General features: G+C 36.3%; 1 protein-coding gene and 1 pseudogene across 1 annotated transcript; both read right to left on the bottom strand.

Annotated features, from left to right (window-relative positions):
- Window positions 1-2,268: 2,268 nt before the first annotated feature.
- Window positions 2,269-3,958, bottom strand: LOC116112893 (UDP-glycosyltransferase 72E1-like). The gene has a single exon (XM_031399018.1). The coding sequence runs from the start codon at window positions 3,875-3,877 to the stop codon at window positions 2,423-2,425; it is 1,455 nt and encodes a 484-aa protein (XP_031254878.1). The 5' UTR covers window positions 3,878-3,958; the 3' UTR covers window positions 2,269-2,422.
- An 11,668-nt stretch (window positions 3,959-15,626) lies between these two features.
- Window positions 15,627-17,105, bottom strand: LOC116112799 (annotated as a pseudogene).
- Between the last annotated feature and the right edge of the window lie 7,086 nt (window positions 17,106-24,191).

Consider the following 24,191-nt stretch of genomic DNA (forward strand, 5'->3'; position numbering starts at 1 on the left):
TTCTTTGCTTTTAATCGGAGAAATGTGCTTTCCATTGTAGGAAGCTGGATCAGGAGAACAAGCCACAACCAAGAACCCATAAGAGCATCTTCAACATATTTAAAGCTGAAATTTACTGTAGAAATAGGTTGAAAACAGATTGAAAAACTCACTCTCTCTCTCGCGTTTTCGTCAAGTGCTGGGTGCTTAGTTTGTTTCCTTCAAGTTGTAATCAGGTCACATTTTTCTTTAGAATTGTGGGTAGAAGAAGCTGTATATTTTCTAGTTTAGACGTTTGTTTAAGTTGTCTTGGTTGTGTTGATTACGGGTAGATTGAGGGAAAGTGTGAGAAGAGAGATTTGGGGGTTATTGAGATTTCTTGTTGTAATCTGTAACGAATTCAATCCGTATAGTGCAGAGAGTCTCAAATTACTTTGAGCTCAACGTAGATGTAGTTTATTCCATTGGAATAAACGAACCACGGTAAAATTGGCTGTGTTCTTGATTCTTGATTCTTTATTGTTTGTGTTGTTTCTTGAGTGTTTGCTGGTTGTGTTTGATAGAGGAACAGGTTAGGTTGAGTTTGATTGATTCTTAACAGTATTTGTAGAAAGAAAAGAATAAAACCTAAACTCTAGAGATCTAGAGTTGTGTAGAATTCTGTAGAAGCAAAAATGAGTGGGAATTCTTCATTAACTGAAAATACGAAGATAGCAACTGTTATATAGTTGGTGAACATATGAAATGCAACGTTTTGTACTTTGGCCGACTGATATGCCTTATCTAAGTACGTGACCATTTCCTTAGAATCTTTGGCCGCTGTTTTTGCAAGAAACTGGAGAGCTACAGATTCAAGGTACNATGTATATATAAACATTTTGAAAGGTAATACTCATTATATCTCCCATAATTATATATGTGAATATTTTTGCATTAATAAAAATTCTTTGTATCATTGAGGTTTGTCCAAATAGAAAAAATAAAAAAATAAAAAAAAAATTATAGTTTTTAAGTTGAGGGTGGTCATTAAATTTGGTGATGAGAGGTTAGCGGCGAGGCTATGATGTGTGGGGTTTAGGTGGGTGGGGCGGGGAGACTTGCGGAGATCTTGGGTGCGGTGTGCTGCTTTGGGGTGACTCTATTGCGTTCGGTTGGTGCTGCCATGTTAGTATGGCGAGTTTATACTTACTATATTTTTAAATTTATTAGGTTTTCAATTAAAAAAAAATGTTTTTAAATTTATTTTTTATGAGATTATTTTTTTTGGTAAAAGACAAAGAGTCCGTTTGTTTTGTTATTTTGGATAAAATTTTGGGAATAATATTGAGTAGTTGAATATATGAGTATTACGAGATAAAATTTAAAAATTAACAAAAAAACCCCTAAGTTTGCTAATCTAATTAAACACCCCAATATATAAAAATTTTGTAAAATAATAAAAACACCTCCACCCACCCACAGTGCCAGATTTTGGCCACCACAGCTGAATTCTAGCCGAAAAATGGCGTTACGACACAGATCGGTCAGATCGGGCGGGTAGGGCGTCAATATGGCATTTTTCCGACCATATCCACCATAGATCTGGCCGGAAAAGGTTAGATCTACAACTAGATTTGGCCGTTGATAACCGTAAAAGTCCAGATCGACGGCCAAAGATATGACCGTCGTTGTCGGTCAACGATGACCATTTATTTGGCCGTCAGATCTGGTCTTTTCCGGCCAAATCGGTGAATTATTGGCAAGTTCCAGTCGTTTGTAGGTCGTTGTGACAGATTCCGATTACCACTGACGGTGGTTGCTGGAATCTGGCAAGTATGGGTGGGTGAAAGTATTTTTGTTAATTTTTAAACTTTTTTTGGGGGTATTTATGAAATTAATAAACTTAAGGGGTCTAAAGGTAATTAAAAAATATACTAATATTTTCTAAATAATTAAACAAATAAATATTTTGGGAATAAGATTGGGAATATGGATTGGAATATTAAACCAAACACACCAAAAAATACCAATAATGGATAATACTATAATAATAGTTGTCTCACACTGACAGGGACTATTATGTCATTTACTAATTCCAGTGGATGAAATGTTTTCCCAAAACCTCAGGAATATAAATGTAATCAGCCGAATAGGCATATCAGATTTTGCCTTTTTGGTGTTCTGCTCGGAATCTGCCGCCCTTTAATTTGGCATCTAACTTGATTTGTACAATATTTGCCTTCATTTGCAAAGCGCTACATAACAAATAAGTACTTGACGACAAGCTTCGTTAATTCTAAGCATACTTAATTAAGATAAACACAACATCTTTTATTCATGAACGTCACATCCATTTCCTTACTCCCAACAAAATACGTAACATAACAGTCTGCATAAGACCAAATCAAACAGCTTCTTCAACGCAACACATCATGTAGTTAACAAATGAATTTCTTTGAATGGTTCATGCACCATGGGCCCTTGCTACCAGGCCTTGCAAGCTTTTCTCACAATCTTCGGCAACTCGTGACAATGAATTGTAGGAGGAACCACCTCTACTCAAGGCCTTTTCCGCGCTGGATTTTAGTTCCTTTACTCTGCTTCTTATTTTATTTCCTTCTTCTTCCACCATAATACTTCTCACCAGCGTCTCTATCTCCTTTCTCTCCACTATACTCTCCGTCGGCAACTTCTTAGATCTTATAGCCACCCCAATATCTTCTGTGAGCATTGTGGCATTCATCTTTTGCTCTGCGTAGAGTGGCCAAGTTATCATTGGCACCCCATTCACTATACTCTCTGTTGTTGAATTCCATCCACAGTGCGATAAAATTCCACCAACCGATGGATGCCTCAAGATCTCTGCCTGTGGAGCCCAGTCTGGGATCACTAATCCTAGTTTTGAGTTGCGTGTCAAGAACCCCTCAGGCAAATAATCCGGAGTGTCATCTGATCCTTTTCCTACACTGAAATAGGCCCCAGTTACATCATTTTCCACTGGAGGGCGTATCACCCAAATAAATCTTTGTTGGCTTAGCTCCAAACCCCATGCCAGCTCGGTCATTTGTTTAGCTGATAAGGTGCCTCCACTTCCGAATGACACATAAATCACTGATTCAGTTGGTTGGTTGTCTAGCCAATCCAATACAGGATTCTCCAAAGCTGGTGATTTCACCTCTCTCACTAATGGACCAATTGGATAAATCGGAATCCTGGTGACCCGGCCTAACATCTTGGTATCTCTCATGCTTTGAAGTGTTTTGGCCTCCAAGTCCTCCCAGGTGTTGACCAAAATTCCATCAGCCGCCGGTATTTCAAGCCCTATACGTAGATACTCCACATACAACTCATCGTTTTTTACCAAAAAGGCCTCCAGGGTATCCTCAAAGCGAACCGGTTTGCAACCTGGAATTATTAGCGGTTTTTGTTGGATAATGTGCTCATCTTCCTGCTTCCCATCAATGGTAGGAAAATATGTTGTTGCTGCAAGAAACCATGCATTAGAAGCAATTAACACGTAGTTTAACATGTTCAACTCATCAGCCAACGGTAAAGCTTCTGTTCCAAACAAGTCTACGATGAGAACCGTGGGACGAAGCTTCAATACCGAGATTTGGGATCTGAGGGCTGGTACGGACTCACGCATCATAACGATAATTTTTGTTACTATTGATGCATTAGGGTCAACAAGGCCTGAGATATCGACGGGCGGGAGTGAGACAACATTGAAGATACTTGACTTGGGGAAGTTTTGAAGCTGGGACTCAAGAACTGAGGGCTCAGCTCCCACAACGAAGATGGTTACTTGGAAATCAAGTTGAGTTACAAGGCGTTTGCCTAGCTCAAGTACTGGGACGAGGTGTCCTATCCCAGGGCTAGCAAGTAGTGCTGCATGAATTTTTGTTGTTTGCACCTCCATAGAGTTGGAAGTTAAGAGTTTCAGAGGGGAAAATAACGCTTGACGGGAAGCAAGGTTTTGAATGGCTTCGTTCAGATGCCAAGTTCTAAGAGATATTTATAACTGAAGTTATTGCTTTGAGGGTGCCTATGAATTCGTCAATCTGCCTGAATATTTAATTATTTATTTTAAAAATATATGTTTCTTATAATACAATTTATGTTACGATCTTTTATTAGAAAAAGAAAAAAAAGAAAAAACTTTAGTCTCTTTTACAAATTACAGTACATGTGTCATACACGTTAATCACTATCTCTATTTTTATTGCGTGGAACGTAAAAAATTGAAACTTCTTTTGAAATTTCGTCTGAGACTAATTCAATTACAACTGTTCCCTGCCGTGGGCCGCCATTACCAGTTCACCACTTACATCAAACCCACATTATAAAGCCAGCACAAATACCTAAATTATTAAAGGATGACTGTAACGCTTCATCACAAGGTTATATTATAAAATATCACTATGGGCGTTTGTGGGCGTTTGTGGGGTAATCTTCGTTTATTTTACAAGATTTTAGTATTTAGTTTACAAGTGATAAAAATATTATATGAATCTTTTATTATAAATAGTATTTACTATTAATAATATGAGGGATAATCCGATACCCTTTCCCACCCCTAAGATTAAAACATTAGCAGGATAATCTAATTTTTCTATCAATTTTGCTCTTAATTAAAAATCATTTCGGACACAATTGTCTTCAAATGTCTACTAAACAACAATTACCCAACTCCTTTACATTTGAGAAATGAGCTAAAACGCTCCAGCAAAAAAAAAAAAAAAAAAAAATAAATTAAAAGTTAACAAAATACCCTTGGCCACCCAAGACTACCACCACCAGCTGCTGGCGTTAGTCACCGTAATGGTGCACGACTTGTGGGATCTGGCCGATCATGCACTAGAAATGGTCATACCTGACGTTTCTATGGTCGTTTCATGGCCAAAGATATGGCCATGAAACGACCACAGATCTGGCTGTGAAATTGCCATAAATCTGGCCATTTTTTGACCGTGGATTTATGATCCATGACAATTTTCGGCTTTGCTGGCGCATTGTTGACCATATACGATCAGTCATGCACCATTCTATCGACTGCCGGCAATGGGGCTAGCTGCTGGTAGTGGCTTGAGATGGGTGAGGATGATTTTACTACAAATTAAAGTTTTACATGGCTGGAGTGTTTTAGCAAAATTTCAAATGTAAGGGGTTAAAAGAAATGATTCAAAAAATAATAATAATAAATACTATTAATATTAATATTAATATTTAAAAAGGAGGGCAATTTAGTAATCTATATAACATACTTATCCATTTGTCCTCCCAACCAAACATATTATTCATCAATTTATTCGAACTAACCAAACACATTTTTTAAACATTCCCAGTAATCTTCAAGATGATATTTCTTTCTATTAATATAATATCCCCTATAATAAACCATTATATGATCCAAACGCCCCCTATATAGTAGAACCAACTATTTTTTTTTTTTAAATTATACAAACTGATGAAATATGAATTTCATGATTGTGGTTAATCACTAAGATTACACCAATCACCCAAAACCACTCAATTGATTGATTGTAATTACATTATGTTGTTTCCTTATTGCATAACTTAACTTTTGTATAAATAGGTGGTATATTCATAATACAAAATAATTTAGTACGATACAATTGAATTCATCTAAAGATATCTCTCGAGCATACTTCAACCTTTCAATTATCTCTCTTGCCCTCTCAAAGATATCTTTCGAACATACTCTAACTTTCTTCAAATTGTCTCTCTTGCCCTCTCAATTTTGACAAACTAATCTTTACTTAATTAGATCCATTACTTATCTACATACTACATACTTTTGACCTTAATTAAAAACAAAATGACGATACATTGATTTAGATCATTACTTAGTATTATTAATTATGTAATTGAATGTTTTGACCTTTCGAAACTTCTCTACATACTACAAGGTTGAAACGTTTCTAGAGGCTCTTCTGAGTCTCGAGTTTCTTCTGGATTGGTAATAGTCTTTACTTAATTGATATACTATCCCAGATTCCGAAATTATCCAAAACGTTTAAAGGCTTAATTAAAATAAAGTTTCCGATAGCAATTAGCATGTATCACAAACATATTCTAATATTCCATGTAGCACAAACACTTTAAACAGAGTTTTCAATCGGTCAATCTCTATCTCATCCGCAATTGTCGGATGTCATGCACGCATTATGAGAGAAAATAAATTAGCGGTTCAACGTGAAACAAACTTTAATATTGGAAAGCACAGTCTTTGTCGTGTTTCCTTGGATCGAAGACTCCGTCTCGGGAAGAAGAAAAACCTCTTTTAAGAATTAAGAGTCACATGGATACTTGATGAACAACCCGACAACCTATAAGACAAAATCCCTCTCATGTAGAAGTACTCGTAAAGCTTACATACTTACATTCTAACTTAAACGGGTTAAACCATTATTTTCTATGTAAAAATCATATGAGGATATAGGATCTTGATTCTGAGCTACTAAAGATCTCATCACAACTATATCTTAATATAATGTATAATTATGATTTTTTTTCTTTTATATTGAGTATTAAATAAATATTACCTTGGTCCGTCGCCATTCCAGAATAATATACTAGAAAAAAAAAAAAAAAATGATGGTCCATTTGTTAGCTAGCCCTTCATACATGATTATCTATTTTAAATAAAGATAATCTAAATTAGCAGTTTGACTAGTGGCAGTATTACCTGCTTTCGCATGATCAACAATTTGCAGCTATTAATTAATGTTGTGGTAGTCCAAGTATGTTTTGGCGGTGTATGGTAACTGCCGTTCACAAATATCGGCTTGATAGGGAATATATATATTGTTAAGCAAAATAAAATTAATTAGGACCTTTTATAATAGTAAATGAAGTCTTCGATATAGGCATCATGTGGGAGGCCATGTTTTAAATTCAATATACGTTGGCAGTTTGCATTATTTAGGGAGGAATGCCTTTTTTATTACCATTTATTTACCCAAGAGCTAAACTGAAGTTGACCAATTGATTTATATAATAATTAACCAAGAAAAAAAAAATCGAAATAATGGATTTGCTCAACGTATTACATATATTTTGTTAGAAAAAGATTGGATGGTTGTTCCAACATCCAATCTCATTTTATTAATTAACATCAGGTTTCTGAGTCCTTTTGAGACAGAATAAAAAAAATAATCTAGACTATAAGTGGAATACCCGTATAGTTTGGATTAATTGGAGGTGGATGTAACCTTTTGTGATTTTATTAATCAATCAACAACGTAATCCTACCATTGTTTTTAGAAACTCACCAAAAACGGAAGAGGACTATTGAGCATTATCAACTTAACTAGTGTTCACACTTCACAGTGCTCTTGTAATCTGTGATCAACTGATCATCTTCTCCGTTGATAGATGTCATGTTTCAATGCTTCTATTGAAGTCACCGAATTCCACAAAATAAAAAGATAAACGAGCTGTCAGCCGCCAGCTGATGGTATTACTCCTTGGCTAAAACCTCATGGACTCCGTCCTTGTTTCGGTGCAATAATAATAAATAGCAGATGTCGGCACAAAAGAATTAAAAAAAAAGCTGGCCGCATCAAAGACGTATATATTTAAGATCATTAATGGAGTTGTACTTTGAATAACATATATACATATGGCGGCTTTCAAGATTGTCTGGGCGTTGGAATATTGAAAATATCTAATTCATAACGATGTTTCAACTCTGGCAACATTATTATTAAGAGTTAACGACTTCTTCCCACTCAAGGTATTAATAACAATTTTTCACTTTAAATATTTTAAAATAGAATAATACTTTACACGAATTTTACTAATTAATGTACTAATCTTTGTTAAAATTACATATAGTATTCATACTATACGCATGATATCCGTACTATACTTTAAGTTAGTACACCAGTTTGTTGAATCTATTAGTACCCATAGCATTACCCAAATCTTTAAAATATCATTTTCCAACCTAAAGTTTACAATTTGTTAATACCCAAAATAGATTCTGATTATAAAAATTCTCCCTGCCACCATCATTTGAATCTCTGGTCTCTTCTCTATAAAACTCCTCTCATTCTGATATCTGATTTCTTGTCGATTATCAATCACTGCAAAATTAGGATTTTCTATTCTTAGTTGATTTTTAGCTGATTTAATGACAAATATTTAATTGGTCACCACCATTTAATCCATTAATCTACATTCTACAAAACTTCTCTTACTTTGGCTCTTGAAAACTCATCGAACGCTAGCTGAGAAAGTAAAATGTATTTTAAATATTAACGGAATATAAATTTTGAATGAAAAAATGATATTTTGAAACATTTTAGGTGGGAGAGTGTCATTCAAACAAACCTTGGCTGGGAAAAAGTCGTTCTTATTATTAATATTATCTTACTGTCCTCTTCATTTGGTCTACTTAAAAGATCCAACCTTCGAAAGAAACCTGGAAAATACAAGTCAATGGTATATACGTCCCGATCAGTAAAACTATAAAAGGTCAAGTAAACCAAGCGCATGGGCGATGCCATAACCTATTGTTCACGACAAGCTAATTAATTTTCATAACCAAAATTTATTGACTAAATTAAGTTTTCCTGATCTATCATCCATAATGGTTTTACTACAAATATATACGTCTTATTGACTTTCGATATAGATATTGTTTTAAATATCATTAATTTTGTATGCATAAAATATTATCTCTTTTAATGTTTAAGATTTTCTATATATATTTATATATATAGTCTAATTTAAAATACCCCTTCTAAATTGAATCTATGGCTTGGTGCCTTGGTCTATTGTTAGGATTCTTAAAAATAGGAAACACGCAAAAGAGCAAAGCAGGGCAATTTTCCAATTATTTAATTTTTTATATTCATTTATTTTTTTATAAACCTCAACTAAACTCGGAAATTTATTGAATTTAAGGCTCGGTTTGGTTCACAATTTGTGTTTTTAGGAAATTTTTGTTGAAAAAAGTTAAAAAAAAGTTGAATTGGACGGATATTACGATGTAGGATTTATAAATTAATAAAATACCCCCTCATGTTTTTCTTTTTTCAAAACACCCCTATAATAAAACATTAAAAGTTAACAAAAATACCCCCAACACCACCTCAAATAGGACAGCCGGCCACCACAGCCGGAGGGTGACCGGAGTCCCGTATTGGTGCATGACTGGCTGGATCTTGCCGGTCGTACGCCGATATGGCCTTTTCGGCCAGACCTGGTGGATCTGGCGGAAAGACCAAATCTTGGCCGTTGTTATCGACTGGTACGGCAAAGATCTGGCCACGACCAGATCTTTGCCTTAGATTTGGCCTTTTTGGCCAAGATCCACCGTAGATATGGCCAGAAAAGGCTAGATCGGTGCTACGGCCAGATTCAGCCGATATTACGCCATCTCTACCAGATTCTGGCCATTTTCCGGCAGTGGTGGCCGGAATCTGGTAAATGGGATTGTTAGGGTGTTTTGCAATTTAAAAAAAAATATGGGGTATTTAATTTAATTAAAAAATTAGGGGGTTTAAAAAAATTGAATAAAGTTGAATAATATTGTGAGTTTTTGGGTAGTTTACTGTTAACTTTTTGGGAATACTAAAAGTAGTATCCTCAAAAATCAACCAAACGAAGCTAAAGAATAAGTGACACATGGACAGAGGGGCCCAATGAGCCCAATGAAGCCTTCAAAGAGAGTTGTTATATGAGCCCAAGGAAGCCTTCAAAGAGAAGTTTTATATGAGCCCAAGAAAGCTCTTAACCAATAAACATAGGTCAGTTGTTACTGTATATGAACCCACTGAAGCCGGAAGCCCACCATTGAAGATGGGAAAAAAAATCATTCATCAAAACATAGAATAAGGTATAATATCAATAGCAATTAATTAAATATTTAGGATAAGAAGTAATAATGAGATTTCATTAAAAAATGTTCCACGCGAACATTATAAATGCATGCAATCAAAGTAGTGTAGATATTTAATATTTAAAATGAAGTTGAAAGAGTCCATGCCAACAAAAACGTGTCGTTTTGGTTGACAATTTAGAGGATACCGCAGTATATGGTTCGACTACTATATAACGTCCCTGCAGCCGATGACCATCGTCCTTATCCAAAAATGACAATGAAATTGCAAATGTCCACTTTGTAAAGGACGAATTTAGTTGTGCAGATTGACCTTGGTTATCATTGAATTATGTGTTTGTAAATATCAGATATCAATAGCAACATCCATCGTTAAAATATACAGCTAATTATCTCTGACATAAAATACCAACAGTCAAATTTTTGCGAATTTATTACACGTTTCACATGAACTGGAGATCGCTTGGACAGTCACACAGGTCGACTAGTCTTCGTCAGAAACAAAAACATAAATCTAATTTATATTTTTATATTTTGAGATAGGGGATTTTGGATGTATTATTTAAAAGGTCTTGAATTCGAGTTTTCCTCGGATGTTAATAAGGGTAGATACTGAAATTCTTATCCAGGGTAATTTTAAAGTCTATGATAATTAATGAGGTACTCATAAACTAGTTCGAACATTTTTGATAAAAAAAAAAAAATGCAAACCAACCATCAATTAAACTTACAGGTAACAAAATAAAGAAATACTAGTTAGAAGTATCTTAATTGGTAATGAGAGATTTTTTAACCAAAAAAAATATTAGAATCACGACGTACTTTTGCACTTGTAACACTAGATGTCATTTCATTATTGCATTATTAATTCCAAATACATTTATACAAAGAACTATGAAAAAGAAATTCAAAGCAAACATTGACGAAAAGAAAAATCAATAGTGACAAAATTATTCAATTTTGGTACGCGGACAACGTGGTAACCCATTCAAGTCTAGATTTTTTGTTTAGCCACCTTTAGCTTTTACTTCCAAAGTTTGGAGGAAACTTGGAAGCTATTGGCGAGTTGGAAAGTGAATTATAGGAGGAACCACCTTGACTGAAGCTTTTTCACCGCTGGTTTTAGTTCCTTCACCTTATTCCTTGTAGCATGCCCTTCTTTGTCGACCATGATCTTTCTCACCATCATCTCTATCTCATGTCTCTCCACTTATACTCTCTGACGGCAACTCCTTTGAACGCACAAGCAACCCCAAGCTCCTCTGTCAGCAACGTGCATTCATCTTCTGCTCTGCGTTATAGTGGCCATGCGATGATTGGGACCCCATTAGTTATACTTTCTATGTGAATTCCATCCACAGTGTGACAAAAATACACGACAGATTGATGTCCCAAGATTTCTGCTTGAGGAGCCAACATAGGTACCACCAGGCCTACGTTTCGGTCCGGGTTAAAAACCCATCGCGTAAGAAGTCCTGAACACTGGAAGAGTTTATCCCTACAGAGGAAAAACGACCCGATACATCATTCTCAAACGGGGGACGTACCACCCAAAGGATCTTTGTTGGCTTAGTTCCAAACCCGATGCCAGCTCTACCATTTGTTTTGCTGATAATGTTCCACACTTCCAAACGAGAAATATATTACTGATTCTCTAGGTTGCTTGTCCAACCAATCCAGACTTCCTTTCTCCAAATCGGTGGTTGAACCGATCTTGCCAATGGACCAACAGGATAAACAGGTGCCTTACAGACGCGTCCCAGCAAATTAGATCTCCAGGGTCTTAGTGTTTTGGGCTCAAATCCTCCCACAGTATTATATTAAATTCCATCGGCTAATGCCATTCCATTGATGCATGCATAAATCCATCATACATGGGATTTTCAAAGGCCGAAAGACCTCAAGGTTATCCTCGAACGGATAGGCGTGCAACCAGGGAGTTTAGTGGGTGCGGTGGTAAACGTGTTCAGCTAACACTTTCTATCAAGTTCTGGAGCATATGCTATAACAGCAAAAACCAGGCATTAGACGCAATGAATACGTACTTCAAACTCCAAACTCTCAGCAATCGCCATAGCTTCAGTTCCAAAAAGTCGACAACCGAAGCCGTCGGACGTATTGTCATTGCAGAAATCGCAGATCGGAGGAGTGGCAAGGACTGAGCATCATAATTACAATCTTTGTTGATATTGATGCTTCCGCGTCGCTATGCCAGAGACGTCACTGACCGGGAGTAAGACGACTGTGGAGGAAATCTTGATTTTGTGAATCCAGAGTGAGAAACTGTTCATCTGAAGTGGCAGGAGCCACAATAAAGATGTGACTTGGAGGTTGTGAAGGGTAACAAGCGTGTTTCCAAGCTCCAGAACAGGAACAAGATGTCCATGCGGGGCTTGCAAGTATGGGCTGCATGTGGTTTCGCGATTTGCATTGTGCAAGACTTTGAAATGGAGCTGGGACCAACGGAACTTCAATTGAGATTTTTAGAAGCGGTTACTTGAGTAAACGATGTGATAAATGTAATGTTAGCGTTCATCACCCTTTATTTAAGATTATCTGGACCCGGCATACACCTTTTATTTAAGATTATCTGGGCCCGGCCGGTGGTGGCTAGTGCTAGTAGTTCAAAATCTCGACATTATTTAGATGTCAGTAGATATACTGTATTTTATGCTGTTGAATTATGAATTACAGAATCACATGATACAGGCAGTCAGCACATGGCCAATTTTCATTATTGGATTGTTTATGACGACATTGAAATCCCAAACGTGTACTGAAATTTAAGTTTTGGGAAAGTGGTCAATATTCATAGGCCAGCTGCTCATCTCCTACAAAAATTAATTTTTAAATTTATGTATAATATTAACAATTTCATCTCTTAAAACGTATTCAATGTTCTTTGACCCCTTCAAAGTTCAATACAAATTGCAGTTATTCAGTTGGCCAGTTTGCTTAATTTTAACGAGGTTTTAAAACATTTATTTGAAAGAATAGGTGTGCCTATGTAGATACCTAAAATTAGCATTTTTACTGAGAAAGAAGGTTTAATTATGATGAAGTTTTTATACCAAGCGACTAAGATTAAAGTAATTTTGTGGTTAAATCTGGCTTTAAATTGATTTGCTGGAATAATAATACTTTAAGGGTTTTTCTAAGATTGACAAGACTTAAATCAAATAAAGTTACCTTCTAAAGTTTGGGGCTTAAAACTCGGACACTTTTGTTCCAGAATGAATTATTAACTTGACAAAACTGTAGGTGTGTATATATGTCCGATCCTGTCCATCCATGCAGCAGGAAGTGATCAAAAACCACACGATTCATGCCAGATACGCAGAAGTGTAAACTCACGCATGTTTAATATGTACACAAAGTAAAGCACCGTAAGGAATTTGATTGAGCTGTTAAAAGTTTTCCACAGTGGTGCCGGCTCATACGTTAATTTGATTTTAAATTAGTGGGTCAAACCTTGTTTCATTAGATCATGCAGCTTGACGAATAGATGCAGGCATGCATATTCTTATTAATTAAAAAAAATAATTCCATAAAAAGTGCATCATGAGCAGGCATGCAGCAAAATACAAACATGTGGGTTCAAATGAACCACTCAATTTTTTTTTTTTAAAAAAAAGTTTATATTATAAAATTTATATTTTGACCCTGCTTAAATTCATGTTGGCCCTACAAAAATGAATTATTAATTAATAAATCTTTAACTTTTTTATCCTTTTCATTTTCTCTCCATTATCTTTTTCATTTGCTACATTGTGAATTGGGCCCAATGGCCCATAAAAATTGGTTGCAGTGTTTCCAGCTAGACGTATCACCCAATTTAATCTCGCCTGCTAAAATCTAAACCCCCAATATCTGCAGAGCTTGAGAGTTGAGAGGGTCCTACTACTCCACCAATGAAACACAAAAGTCCAAGCAACTCACTCCCACCAAAGAAGCAGGTTTGACTAGTCTATCCATCGGTCCAATGGGAAAATGCGTACCTTTAAATTTAATCTCCCGGCTAAATAATTTCGTCATCTTTTAAGGCTTCAAGCATTGCGGTTTCCAACTCATCCACGCCCACGTGTTCACCAAAATACCATCAACCTTGGATATCTAGAACTTGAAAGATATATTTTAACTTGTCAAAACTGGTTGGCAATCTTAAAGACTTAAACCCTTCTAATTTGAACAGGTCTACTAGAGAACCTTTGGATTGACTTCATGAAAGCAATACAAAATGGGGTATTGGGTCAGATCTCGCCTTATGATAAGCTACTTGAATATGACTGCTGCATCGGGTTTACTAGCGATTCGATATCAAAGTGACCAAGTTCGATGAAATGTTGTATTTGGTGGAGAAAGACAAGTAATTAAAGAAAGTAAGAGCTAGAGGACAAATAATCATAAAAATAGAAAGAGCAAAATTATTTATTTACAAATATCTCTATAAAAATCAATGGAAGATGAATATAATAAAATTTTTATTTTATTTTATTTTCTATTTATTTTTTATCACCTTACTTATATAAAAATCTATGTAATTTTCTGTGGGAGTATTATTGAAATAGGAAAAGATAACTTAGAAACAAACCAATCATAAAAACTCTGTCAACCTAAACCAAGACTAACTAAAAAGACTATTTGATTCAGACTTCAACAGAGATTAAGTGGACTTGTGGGCACTTGTTAGACTAACGTCTCGCAAGTCGCAAGTAATTGAAGTATCCGTAGACAACAAATATAGTAACGTAACGGAGCCTATACTGGTTCAGTCAGGCGACTAGGGGGTTGCCAAGCTCGAGGACAGATGTATATGGCTGGTGTTCAGGCTAGAAAGAAGCGCAGCATGAGGCTCCCTGGTCAAATATCCATGGTAGTTTCTTTAGGAGACCAGGAAATTAATATCCAAAGAAGGTAGATAAGCAGAGACTTACTAAAGATAAGTTTGCTCATCTGTGAATGTGATGTCGGGTTAGTTTGGAAACAACTCGCAAGGTTCATCGGGGGGTCATGTTCCATGTTTGCACAATTTGTTTCTAAAGTAATCGGATATAACTGTTCTGACATAATATAGCTCATAGATAATTACCATAAAATATCAATTGTTGGGCATTTTGGCATGTTCGAATGGCTCCATATGGTATAATTTTGTTGATAGAGTAGCGCAGATTGTCACATATGTCAATACAAGAAATGAAAAATGAAAATTACAGCAAATTTTCAATTTGCTCTCCTCAAACTTGCAGCTTACTTTTTCAGCATGCGTATAGGCTTTGTATTCCAATATTTTTATTTTGTTCTGCCGATCAATTCATAAAAATATTGGAATGAAACAAAACCAGAGCAAAGTTTATAAAATAGTGAGTACTCAGCACTAGCATTCCTCATGTACATGGAAGATTCATAGCACTTCAACAGTTTTAGCAATTCACAAAAACAGAAATATATTAAAAATTATTATTGAATAAAATAAAAACAAAAACTGACACAATGAACAAATATATTGCACAACCTGCCCTTGGGTGACCGAGTTGTTCGATATGCTCTCTTGGGTATATTACTCAAGAGGTCCTAATGAGTTCGAGTCCCTCCTTGGTTGCTAATAGATGTGATCATAGAGCTCTTATTAACCGGTAGTTCTAGGGCTCAAGGATTAGATGAGCTGCACGTAAGCTAATTCCAACGCCTAAGTAAATAATTATATAACACACACACACATGATACTCCTCCATCATCGATTAACTGCATTCAGAATTTTCATGGATGCTTGCACTTATTGGCCAGCAGAGACAATGAATTATAAGTGGATCCCACTCAAACTCAATGCTTTCTCTGCAAGTGTTTTAGTCTTTTGCCCGATCCCTTTAGCATGCCCTTCTTTATCCACCATAATCCTTCTCACCATCATATTATTTCCTCCTTCCAACCACTCTCTTCGAGGCAGATATTGGTCGAACGGCGACGCCAAGCTCCTCCGTTAACAGGGTAGCATTCATTCTCTGCTCTGCATAAATGGCCATGCGATCATCGGCACTCCATTGCGATACTCTCCATTATTGAATTCCACCCACTGTGTGATAAAAATCTCAACTGATGGTGGTTTAAGATGTTCACTTGTGGAGCCCACTTTGGGACCAATTCCTATTCATTGATCCGGTTCGGGAATCCTTCAGGCAGGACGCTTGATAACTCATATCACCACCGCTCCCACCGTAAAAAACGAGCCGTCTCCCTTTGCTGTTGGCCGCCGAACCACCCAAATAAATCTTGTTGGCTTAAAACTCCAAACCCCAAGCCAACTAATGGTTTGCTCATATGACAGCGTCCCTCCACTCCCCAGTGACACGTAAAGCACTGAATCACTTGGTTGCTTGTCTAGCCAATCAAAGAGTTCTTTGTTGGAGTCAGTAGGTCCAAGGGACCTCACTATCGGGCAACAGTATAAATGGGAGCCTTAATGATTCCACCTAAAAGTTATCATCTCTCAGTGCAGCCAGTGCTTTCGGCTGCAGATCCTCCCAAGTGTTAATCAAAATCCCATCACACAGCGGGATCTCCGTCCCCATGCGAACATATTCAAAATATTGTTGATTAGTCCGATCCAACATTGGGTCAACCACCTCTTCAGGTCGAACAGACTTGCAGCCCGGGATGTCAAACGGTTCTGTTTGATCAACATACTGTCCTTGCACCAACTTATCCAGGATCGGAGTATATACAGTGAGTGCGAGAAACCATGCATTCGAGGCTACAAAGTAGTACTTTGGTATCTCAAGCTCGTCAGCGATCTCAAAAGATTCAGTTCCGAAGAGGTCAAAAATCATCGCAGTTGGGCGAGATTTCAATGTAGATATTGCTGCACGTAAAGCTGATTTGCTTTCACGCATCATGATTGCAAGTATGGCGACGAGCGCGGTATCAGGGCCTCCGAGGTGCGAGATATCTGGCGGTGGAATTTCGATAAGTTGATAAAGCTTTGGACTCATGGCATCTTGGATCATCTCTGATTCTGCGGCTGATGTTTGAGACGCAACAACAAAGATTGTTACTTCAAAGTTGTGGAGGGTGACAAGGCGTTTTCCAAGCTCCAGAACAGGGATGAGGTGCCCCAAACCGGGATTTGATATTAGAACCGCATGTGGCTTTGAGATGGAGGTCTCCATGGCTCAAAGTTTAAGGATTCACTGGAGGTGGGGCTAAATTCTTTCACCAAAGGAAGGATACAATTGTTATGGACCTTCAGCTAAATTAGTGTGGTACATATTTAAGAAAATATTAAACGATAAGAGTCAAGTTTTTGTACTATTCAGAGCTAAACATGAAAAAAGTTAAGAAAATATTATTTATTAATCAGTAGTTTCAACAGTCATTCAGCTCTAGTCTTTGATACTACAGTTTATGGGCTCTTCTATATATTAAAATTTCAATAACTTCTTTTCAAAGTAACTTTTTTTTATATTTTCATGGATGCAATTATTTCGTTGGATGGGCAACTACATAAATTATACTATATATTCCAAATCACTGACCAACTTCAGGAAATTAATTAAGATTCTTCTATAAGAAGATCTGGACAGTTGGCTATAGCTTTCTGACTATTTATTTTAATTGTAACGGGTACATCAAGCAATGGATTGGCGCGACTATTCGGTGATCAAAAGTTTACTGGAGACATTTAGAATCTCAAGCGCATCACTACATTAATAAACTTATTCAAATGCTAATCATTCAGGTATTAAGTGGTTCCAACATTTTTTCATAGTCAAAAGTGTGCAACTGATGAGAATGAACCCTTATCTTGTTTCAGTGCTTGCCCATTCATCGTCGCCCATGATTTTACAGCAAGGTAAAAATTTCTATTATTTCTGCTTATCTAATAAGTATGTGGCTTTCCCATTCGCCACAGGCTTTAGTTTGATGTCTTTATAGTATCAATTGCCACCTTTCCAGTTATTTGAGTTTAATAATATATACTACAATATAAAGATGACGCACAACACAAGTACAATTAAATCGCATAATCTAATTGAATATGTAACAAAATCGGACCTCTTTAATACGTGTTTAGTTTTTAAAGAAAGTAATCACAATGTTTATGATTTAGAATTGTATAATAATTTGGAGGTTGACTTGTAGTTGTAGATGGATGAGATGAATTATATTAGATTAATTGGTTTATGATGTTATCCTGCAATCAATTATGAGATTGGCGTCTTCGAACAAAATAAACAGCATTGCCTGGCAAATCACAATTGGAAGCATCTATCTTCATCACCACCACAAAACTATACTTAGCAGAAATAGCAGAACCCCAAAGGTTCAAACTATTTAAGAGTTGTAACAGCAGCCTAGAATGAAACACTTCAAACTGTTGATGTGATAGTTCGTATCAACCAGAGATACCTAGCCGATCTCAGAAGGGATCAGGTAAGATATATGCATAGTTCTTAGTAACTAGCAAGGTCGTAAAAAACGTCATAATAAAATAAAGAACAAAAAGGATTTTATAGGGGTTTAGCTATATAAAAATCAAATCTATATTCACTGTTATGCTATTATTGAAGAGTGTTACAGAGTTGAATGAGATTACAAAGAGAAGTTCGCGAGATGAATGAAGGACATTCGACTGTCATGTTGGATTAGATGAAGATGGACATGAAGTAGTGAATGGAAACAAGTGCAAAAATAATAATACTTAGTTAAAGAGGAATTGAATTGCACAATCAATACAATGATAAATGAGAAAAGACATTGCCTTTTATAGGCTTACAGGCTACACACGTAGCCATGACTCCATGACTCCTAATTTTACTAAAGCACAACATAAAAAATTACTTGCACCCTACTTCTTTCATCACATCACCTAATTAATAGCAACTAACACTTGGACTATTTCAACTCCAACAAAAGACTTATTTGCCCTTAAAGACTTTGAATCACTCTTCAGTCTTCAATACTCTCCTTTGATTCAAATCTACAAAAACCCATGCGCAATCTAAAGTAATTGTGCTTGGCCTGAGAGAGAGACTTGGTCAGAACATCTGCGACCTGTTCATTTATATCACAAGCCTTTAATGAAATCATTCCATTTGTTACTAGACTTCGAATGAAGTGATAACGAAGGTCAATATGTTTGGTTCTAATATGGAAGGTTGGATTTTTTGTCATTGCAGTAGTTGCTCTATTATCACAAAAGATTTTTGTTGCGCCAGCTTGCTCTTGATGAAAATCAGCAAGAAGTCGTTTTAACCATACTACTTGACAAGCTGATGAAGTTGCTACAATGTACTCTGCCTCTGAAGTTGATAATGCTACAACTTCCTGCTTCTTTGAACTCCATGAAATTGCTCTAGAACCAAGGCTGAATAAACGACCTAAAGTACTTTTTCTGTCATCTAAACAACCTGCCCAATCACTGTCAGTATAACCAATTAATTTGAAATCTGATACTTTTGAGTACCAAATTCCAAATTCAACAGTCCTTGCAATATATCTCAATATTCTTTTAGTAGCTCCAAGATGAAGCTTGGTTGGATTGTGCATAAATCTAGACACTACACCAACAAAGAAACTAATATCTGGCCTTGTATGAAACAAATAATTCAAACCAGCAACAAGACTTCTAAAATATTTTGCATTAGCCATTTCAATGCCATCATCAAGATTCAACTTTTCATTCACATTCATTGATGTGGCTGCCACTTTGCAATTTATCATATTAAATCTCTTTAAAAGATCTGTAGCATATTTCCTTTGTGAAATAAAAATTCCATCTACATTTTGTTTCACCTCAAGACCAAGAAAATAATGCAATAGACCCAAATCTGACATCTCAAATTTCTTCATCATGCAAGATTTAAATTCAACAACAATAGACTCACATGATCCCATATATATTATATCATCAGCATAAATGCACACCACCAAAAAGTCATTTTCACCTTCCTTCTTCAAATAAAGAGTTGGCTCATTGTCACTCCTGTCAAATCCATTTTCTTTGAAATAGGAGTTAATTTTTGCATACCATGCCTGTGGAGCTTGTTTCAAACCGTAAAGTGCCTTTTTCAACCTGTAGACTTTATTTTCATTGCCACTAACTATAAAACCTTCAGGTTGTGAGACATAAACTTCTTCTTCCAATTCACCATTCAAAAAAGCAGACTTAACATCAAATTAATAGATAGGCCAATTAAGTTGACCAGCCAAGGCTAAAAAGGTTCTCACCGTTTCAAAGTGCAACAGGGGAGAACGTTTCTGCAAAATCAATTCCTTGTTGTTGGGAATATCCCTTCGCAACCAGCCGAGCCTTGTGCTTCTGTATACTTCCATCTGCATGGTATTTGTTTCGATACACCCATTTGAGCCCAATGACATTTTTTTCTTCAGGCAAATTCACCAAATCCCAAATCTAATTTTTCTGAATTGCCAACAGCTTTTCTTCCATTGCATTACACCATTCTGACTTTTTCATAGCTTCCTTAAAACATGTAGGATCTGAAGTAAATAGAGCAAATGTGCAGGTTTCATAAATCTCCCTCAAGGATTTGGTTTTTCTTGGAGTAGTTTCATTGGAAGAGTCAGAGGATGAATCAAAATTTGTTGGTGTTGAACCCATTTGTGGATCATCAGAATCTTCTGGAACTTGAATCTGCCGCCTTTTATCTTCATTCCAGGCCTAACTTGCATCTTCATTAAACACCACATCCCTACTAATAATCATCTTGCCACTGCATGGTTATACAGTCTATATGCTTTGGATTGTGGACTGTAACCAATAAAAATGCATTTTTCGGATTTTTTATCAAGTTTTTGAGACTGTGATTTTATCAAAGCATAAGCTATACAACCAAAAACTTTTAAGTGCCTTACTCGCAGCTTTCTACCTTTCCAAGGGTCATATGGTGTTTGGTTCAAGACAACTTTTGTAGGAGAAATATTGAGGATGTACACTGCAGTTGCAACTGCTTCTCCCCAAAAATTATCCGTAAGATTTTTTGCTTTCAACATACTTCTGGCCATTTCAACCACTGTCCAGTTCTTCCTTTCAGCAACACCGTTTCGCTCTGGTGTGTGTGGTGTAGTAAGTTCCCTGTGAATTCCATTTTCCTCACAAAAAACATTAAATTCAGTTGAAAGAAATTCACCTCCTCTGTCTGTACAAAGTGTCTGAATGAAACACTTGCTTTGCTTCTCAACAAGTGCTTTGAATTTCTTGAAATTATCAAAAGCTTCAGACTTGAATTTCAAGAAAAAAACCCAACTCATGCGACTAAAATCATCTGTGATCAACAAAAAATATCGACTCCCACCAAAAGACTCAATACTCATAGGCCCACATAAGTCAGCATGTAATAACTCAAGACAACTGGAAGCTCTCCAAGATTTTCCTACAGGAAAACTCTTTCTATTTTGATTTCCCTAGACACACCATTCACAGAAGTCAAGATTATCAATTCTAGGCAACCCAAAAACCATTTCTTTTTTACTCAACAATTTCAACCCATTTATATTTAAGTGTCCATAACGCAAATGCCACAATTTAGCCTCACTACATCCTTTAGCTATCAAAGCAAAATCTTCAATAGTTGAAACTTCAAGTGGAAACATTTTATTACTAGCCATTTTAATAGTAGCAATAATCTGGCCTGATTTTTTATCCTTAATAACACACGACCCATCATCAAACACAATGCAATATCCACTAACCATTAGTTGCCTAGTACTTAGCAGGTTATGAGTCAAACTAGGAACAAACAATACATTAGGCAATAGTTTGACTTTACCATGACTAGTGATGGAAATTATACCTTTTCCTTTACCTTGAATCTGTTTGTTATCTCTTAACCTCACTTCTAACTTTTGTGGTTCATCAAGTTCCTTGAACAATGATCTTGTTCCCGTCACATGATTAGAAAATCCACTATCCAAGAACCAAACATCATTAGAGACTACGTTATTACAAAAATGGGCCATGAAAAGCTTACTGTCTTCATTTGTCTTCTCTGTGAAACTTGCTTGATTATTGGCATTCTTTTGCTTAGTCCAACAATTAGCTTCTTTGTGGCCAAGTTTGATGCAATAGTGGCACCAAATTGAACTCTTATTCTGCCTATATTCACCAGATTATTCTCTTCCTCTGCCTCTGCCACAACCTCTACCACGAAAACCACCATAATTATCGCCTCTGCCTTGTTTCTTCTCAGAGAAATTTTCTGCCTTGCCTTTCTGAGATGACTCCACCTTCACTTGAAATGCTTTTTCCTCATTTTTGTCATGCGATCTATTCAGCATTTCTTCATGAGTTTGCAAAGAACTCATTAATTCATCAAAATAGAAATTAGATAAATCATGAGACTTCTCAATTGCAGCAACCACATGTTCAAATTTTGGAGTGAGACTCCTCAAGATTTTTGCAACTACGATTTCATCAGTGATTTTTTCACCATAAGACTTCATTTTATTAACAAGGGTAGACACACGAGACAAATAATCTTGCACATATTCATTGTTTTGCACAAGCAAATTTTCAAAATTAGGACGATAAGTTTGCAATTTTACCGTAATTACCTTTGCAGCCCCTTGATATTCCTTCTTTAAGATCTTCCAAGCCTCTGTTGCGGTTTCTGCTGCTGCAATTCTTGAAAAAATTAACTCATGTATCGCTTGTTGAATGAAGAACAAGGCTTTAGAGTCCCTTCTTGCGTTTAATTTTTTCTCTTCATCTGAAAGTACTTCGTCAATAATGCCATGCTCAACCACGTCCCATAACTCTTGAGACTTGAACAAGGTTCTCATTTTGATGCTCCAAAACTCATACTTCTCACCATTGAAGGTGAGTATGAGTGGCTCTGTGGAGGTTGAAAGCCCATTTGTTGCCATCTAGATCTCTCACATGTTTCATTCTTTCTCACTTTTTTTTTGTGGTTGCCCAATCAAGATTGAAGCCTGCTCTGATACCACAAATGTTGGATTAGATGAAGACGGACACGAAGTAGTGAATGGAAACAAGAGCAAAAATAATAATACTTGTTAAAGAGGAATTGAATTGCACAATCAATACAATGATAAATGAGAAAAGACATTGCCTTTTATAGGCTTACAGGCTACACACGTAGCCATGACTCCATGACTCCTAATTTTACTAAAGCACTACATAAAAAATTACTTGCACCCTACTTCTTTCATCACGTCACCTAATTAATAGCAACTAAACACTTGGACTATTTCAACTCCAGCAAAAGACTTATTTGCCCTTAAAGACTTTGAATCACTCTTCATTGCAATCCAATCTCTCTAAACACTCTCTAAAACAAGTTAGTGTATTTTTCTCCTAGACTTTACAAACACTAGAATCCCTTGGAATAGAGGCCGTGGGATCCTTTTATACTTGGCTCATCTAACAGTGGTTGAGAGTGGGTGTTACGGGCTGCTTGCATGTATAATCCCCTTAATTAAGATCTGAGTCAGTAATCTTCATACTTATAACAGGCCGCGCCATGTTAATGATAGCTTCACGTGTGCTTTTGACAATAATCACCTTGTAAGAAAAGACAAGCGTTGATAAAATGACAAGTGACAAGTGGGAGGATCCAAGCTGTCAGCCTTCTACACACCTTGAGGACACGTGGTACAAAGCTGACTGCCAAGAAATTAGGCACAACACAAACAATAAAATTGATATGGTGGTGGGGGCAGGTTAAACCTGGCCCGCGTATACCCTGCTGGGCGGGCTGGGCCTTCATAGGCTAGCTTGACGACCTGGCGGGTTACATATTTTTTTTTAAAAAACTTGTCCAACCTGCCAGGTTGACCCGGTTGCCAACCCGGTGGGTTGGACAAAAAAAAATTAATTTAATTTTTTTACAAATACCCATTTTACCCTTGAAATATAGCCGTTTTATAGTAGTTGGAGGGGTCTTTTTGATTATTTCCTTTTCCCATTTTTTCTATAAATAGGGCCTAAACTCTCATATTTCCTCACTTCCCAAATTCTCTCATTTTCTCTATTGAAATCTCTCAATTATTCTCTTTGTTGCCAATTTGCTCTCGTTTTAATTTTTCTTAGTTTTTGCAATTTTCAATTCATATTTCCAAATTCCAATTCTCCTTCTTTAATTCTTTATTTCTTTTATATCCATTTTTTTTTTTAACTAGAATGGATAGATATTTCCATCCCATCAATTTCAATGATGAAGAAATTATCCTAGTCCCCTTGAATTTACTAACGTAAATGTAGTTGATTCAAATAGTCCTGTTATCCCACTCTCAGAATCTGATATACCTCATAATATCCCCCCCTCTTCCTTCCCATGCTGTTACAGCTCCCGATGATTCTAGAAGTCATCCTCGTAATCGTCGTCCT

This window comes from Pistacia vera, unplaced genomic scaffold, assembly GCF_008641045.1.
Source record: "Pistacia vera cultivar Batoury unplaced genomic scaffold, PisVer_v2 Contig67, whole genome shotgun sequence".
In the NCBI taxonomy this organism is placed as follows: domain Eukaryota; kingdom Viridiplantae; phylum Streptophyta; class Magnoliopsida; order Sapindales; family Anacardiaceae; genus Pistacia; species Pistacia vera.